At 37.9% G+C, this 4,875-nt stretch overlaps 1 protein-coding gene across 2 annotated transcripts in view; it reads right to left on the bottom strand.

Moving 5' to 3' along the window:
- Positions 1–245: 245 nt before the first annotated feature.
- Positions 246–4,875, bottom strand: part of zgc:153115 (Krueppel-like factor 9) — a 6,680-nt gene continuing 2,050 nt past the window's right edge. For both annotated transcript variants that reach the window (XM_014025489.1, XM_014025491.1), the window contains one exon: positions 246–4,405. In XM_014025489.1, coding sequence (XP_013880943.1) covers positions 4,161–4,405 — 245 coding nt within the window. In that variant the 3' untranslated portion in view covers positions 246–4,160. The remainder of the gene's footprint in view (positions 4,406–4,875) is intronic.

Genomic DNA, 4,875 nt, shown 5'->3' with positions numbered 1-4,875 from the left:
CAGTGCTGCTACAATTACAACAGTGTAAAGGATCTCATGTTTTTTTGAGATACAATCAGAGATGGAGTCAGAGTTCAGATTCTGTCAGTTATGTGACAAAATATGTAAAATCGTGTGTTTTCTTAAAAATATTTTCTTTGACTTTTTATATTTAAACAAGATGTATGTCACAGGTACACAGTATTGTTTGTAAATATTATTTTATCATTTGGTTTATTTAGATCAACTTGAAAACACACAAACAATTAGCAATAAAATCAAAAATATTTTATTAAAAAAGAAGCAAAAGGTAAAGCAAACACTGAAACCATTTAGTATCAGCTCTGTTCCAAATGACAGAATTGAGATATGAAGAGAACGATTAAAACCACACAAATGATGCATTGTTGATATGTAATAAATTATTCAGCAAAGCGAAAAAAAAAGTGTTGCACAACAAACATCGAAACTCCAAAATGTTTCAAAATTTCAGACACCTGAGAATATAAATATGAAAACAGGTCGGTGCAGCAGGTTCCTCCTGATCAACTAACTGAAGATTTAAAGCAAACCTTTAAAAAATTACACCATATAAAAATCAGCCATCAGTTGAAAATAAGTCCACTCCTGTACAATGTGCATATCTGAGTTAGCACAAATTATTATTGGAGGCATTAAAAAAAGTAGCTAATGCTCTGCTGTCATTCTCAACTGAACTTTTCAATAAAGCAACAATCCACAGATTTTTAAACTTTCTGTTTTAATGCCCCTTTAAGTTGGAATAACTCTATAGAAAAAGCAAAAAGAAATCAAAGGAACTGTTTGCTTAATAAGAAAAGTAAAAGCTGCTACACATTGTAAAGGTGTTGCATAGTCAGTGAGGATAACAACACAAGCCAGTGTTTAGCCCATAATAACAGACTGCTGAAATCCAAATGCTCAATGGCTTTAAAGGAAAGAAACTGTGGATGGATTGTACAGACACTGCAGAAGAAAAGAAAAAAAGAGTTGTGAGGTATGTTGTTTTTGTGATATTATAGCTATGAATCTGAGAAAAAACAAGAATGGAATGAGTTTGTTCCTTTCAGGTTACTGCCAGCAGCAACCAAAATCCTGACGGTGAGAAGAAAGTTTCAAAGTTGAAATGAAAGGCGACAGTGAAGCGCTGTCATCTGTGGAAACGGTCTGAGGTGAGAGAGGAAGACTTCTACCATCGCCTCCCAAACAAGTCAACAGGTCTGAGAACAACGAAACATGTTCCAGCTAAAAAGAAAAAAAAAATACAAATCCACACTAAGAGTCTGTCTGGATCTCTAAAAACACACGCACACACAAAATAAGTGAAAGCAACAACTACCTGGTTAATTTATCCTGCTTTTTAAAGCAAACAGAAGGCAAGTCTTTTTGTTTTGTTTGTTTTTTTACAAACCATTGGTTATAAACATTACAAAGTTCTGCTGCGCTTGCTCGTAGAAACACAGTAACAGTGCCAAGCCATTACACTTGTCAGCCACCTTTCAGGGAGGATAAACAAAAGTGCCATATTGCAAGAGTTTCTGTGATGTACCCAAAGACGGAGACTCCACCCATACAACGATCCAACAGGAAACAAGGTCAGCAAGTGGGTACAAAAAGGTTTAAGGCTTTCAGAGCTCTCCTGAAGGTTCAACGAGATATTTGAGAGGGAAAAATAACATGAAATCAAGTCTGAACTCTCACTAACAAGCTTGGAAACAGAGCTTAAAGAGATAGTGAGGTTTGTGTCATGAACAATGAATATCTTACCTGCTGTAGATAACGTTTCTGAAYGGCCTCAGTTGCAAAATTTATTTATTGTCCTTGGGCCATCTCAATTCATGGGTTGCAGTCTACATACACTTTATTTCATAAAGTTCAGTTTTAACAGAAAAACGTTAAAAAATAAATGAAAAAGCATTAATAATATGGGTTTGGTATCATTACTTCTAGCTGCATTTTATTTAACATCTCATGGTAACAAAACCTTCTTCAACTAAGATGTTTAACTTACCACGATCAATTTCCAAACTTCGCCATTAAATTAAAAAAGAAAAAAACAAAAACAAACAAACTCCACCGTCTTTGAGTTTAATTTGCTGACTGTGCAATGAATTCTGGGATACCACTGGCTGCATAGGATACTCAGGTGCAGCTGACATTCCAGGTTTTGTCAGTCCCATGCGTAGGCGCCCACAAATTGGGACAGCCTACGGCACAGAGAACTGCCATAAGCATAACCCATGAATTGAGACACAGCCATGGACTGAAGAGAGTTGCTGTTGTTTTAAAAGTCTAATCTTAAACATTTTAGACTGAACTTAAGGCCAATAAAGTTGGGTCATGTAGATCTGACAGCRCTGTAATTATATTTGCAACCCACTTTGGACTAGCCGTTAGCTCATCACTCAACTATTTCTCCAAACTGAGGTCATTCAAAGAGTTATCTACAACAATAAGATAAGAATTTTATATACAATTTTACACAAAACTCTATTCCCAAATGGCTGAAATATCMCTTCGAACTGAACTGATTCTTTGTTTACGACATGTTTCTTGTCCAACACAGATGGAGTCAAAAACACAAAAAATGGCTGCGTTTCATGTAGCCTGGTTAGGATTTTTCCAGTGCAACTTTTAAAACTTATTTTTTTTGTATTTGGTGAAACAAACATCAACCTGACCAGAGAAGTTCCACATGTTCCCCCCAGTCCCAGAAGCATCACAAGGATGATTGGACTTTAAAGGCGACAGAATAATCATAATAATAAAAACCTCACATCAAACTCATCTCTAGGAAAAATAAAAGCGATTTATAAACAACTCCACACACACTTTGACCACTTCTTTCACCATCCTTCAAAAAAGGMCCCCCCCCCCCCACACACACACACACATCAACTCACAGGCTCTCCTACTAAGCATATGTCACCCCTAATATAAGGACTACAATTCATGATTATTACTTCTGCTGCTAGTAGCATTACCTTTTCCTCTACATGAAATCTTAAAGCATATTTACATTTGCATCAATATTAGACATAACACTGCTGCGTATTATGTGAGAGGCTTTTCCAGACAAGGAAGCATGGTGTGCAAACTGCTCTTCTACACTTACTAGTTTGTTTCACTCACTATTAAAATGAATTGATAGCTAAATAATAGAAACAATGTTGTCAAAATAAACTTAATAATATGAATGGAATAGAAGAATGCAGGAATGTTTCACCTCTACACTTTAGCATAAGCAAAGCTAACATAATAATATAAAAATTTTTTTAAAAGCTTCTGTTTAATCAGAGTGAGTGAATAAATGAATTGAGCTTTGGCTGATGGTGAAAAGGTGTGTTTTTACACACACACACACATTAAAACAAGGGGAAAAAAGCATGATGAATCCCTGCAGTTAGTGAAAGTGTTTGAGACCACAAGGTAATATTGGGGCTGGGTGATAAGAACCAGGACCTGCTGTGGTTCTGATTCTTATCAAATCCTGAAGTGTCGCAACAAATCAAATCAAACCTGTGCTGCCATGAGTCTGTAAGACACTGAGGTATTCTGTGATTTACTTTTGGTTAGAAAAAAAAAAAAAGAATTGCAGATGTTATCTGTAGCTGAGTGGTTTAGGTTTTGGTTCTGATGTTTCAGAACTGATTCTGTTTTTAAGGATGTTCTGTAATGACTTAAAGCACCATATTTGATCAGGGGTGCATCTTTAATTTAGCTAATTTACTAAAAAAATGTTGTCTTTGAAAAAATATTTCCTGATAAATGTGCACATCGAGCCATTTATCAACCATTCTGTGGTAAATTTAGACATCTTTTCTGTCGGTCCTTGCATAAATGCAGCGATTATCTGTCTGCATCATCACCGTCTGCCTGAAGTGAAGTCCGGTTTGGTCCAGTCTGCTCTGTAAACACTTCACACACACTTTGACAGAAGGAAGAGCTGCTCTCAGGAAATGAAAACGAGAAAAATAAACTTATTTGTTTGCCGGGAATGTGTTCAGAATCCAACCACAGTTTACCTGGTACAGGTGGACAGAAGTGGTGCAGACAGCCGACTCTGCATGTCGGCGTGTGTATGTGCATGTGCTTTGAGAAGAACGCGGTGGATCTGATTGTAGCTGGTTAACGTGAGACGAATGTCACGTYGACACCGCCTCCTAGTTACCCACGACCTGGTTAGAAGCCAGGGTGGTGCTTTTGCTGCGCCCCAACATGGAGGGCTGGAAGTCGGGGTGACGGCGAGCRTGCTTGATCAGGTGGTCGCTGCGCATGAAGCGCTTGTCGCACAGCGGGCACTGGAAGCGCTTCTCCCCCGTGTGGGTGCGGGTGTGGCGGGCGAGCTCATCGGAGCGGGCGAACTTCTTCTCACAGTCGGGCCAGGTGCACGGGAAAGGCCTCTCACCTGCAGCAGAGAGGAGACATGAATCAAGTCCTTCACCCAGAGTCACGTCTAATTACATCAAACTACTGCCACTGTTTCAACAGCATCCAATTAGCTCAAAGAGTTCAAATAAARCGTGTTTGGTAGATTATTTCTTTGTAACAATGCTTCCTGGAACCTGCACCTGATTGGCAGCAACTGGAGGWACCAGAAGCTCAACAGAAGAAGCGTCAATAAGAGCAAAAAAAGCTGTTAAACAGAGAAAATTTGCATATTTTTCATGTGCACAATTCACATACTGCTCATCCTAGTAATGCATGTTCCTTACAAATGTGTCACCATTTAAACAAGAAATTATCAGGCTTTTCATCTTTCCCAGATTAACTGCCAAAGAAATAATCTAATTTTCTTACTTTTTGTACCAACTTTAACTATAAATCAGCTCTAAACTTTAGTCTAACTGAATCTACATAATCCAGATTTGATAAAAC

This window comes from Austrofundulus limnaeus, unplaced genomic scaffold (assembly GCF_001266775.1).
Source record: "Austrofundulus limnaeus strain Quisiro unplaced genomic scaffold, Austrofundulus_limnaeus-1.0 Scaffold479, whole genome shotgun sequence".
Lineage (NCBI taxonomy): Eukaryota > Metazoa > Chordata > Actinopteri > Cyprinodontiformes > Rivulidae > Austrofundulus > Austrofundulus limnaeus.
The sequence above is the reverse complement of the archived record's forward strand: the minus strand, read 5'-3'. Positions and strand labels throughout refer to the sequence as shown.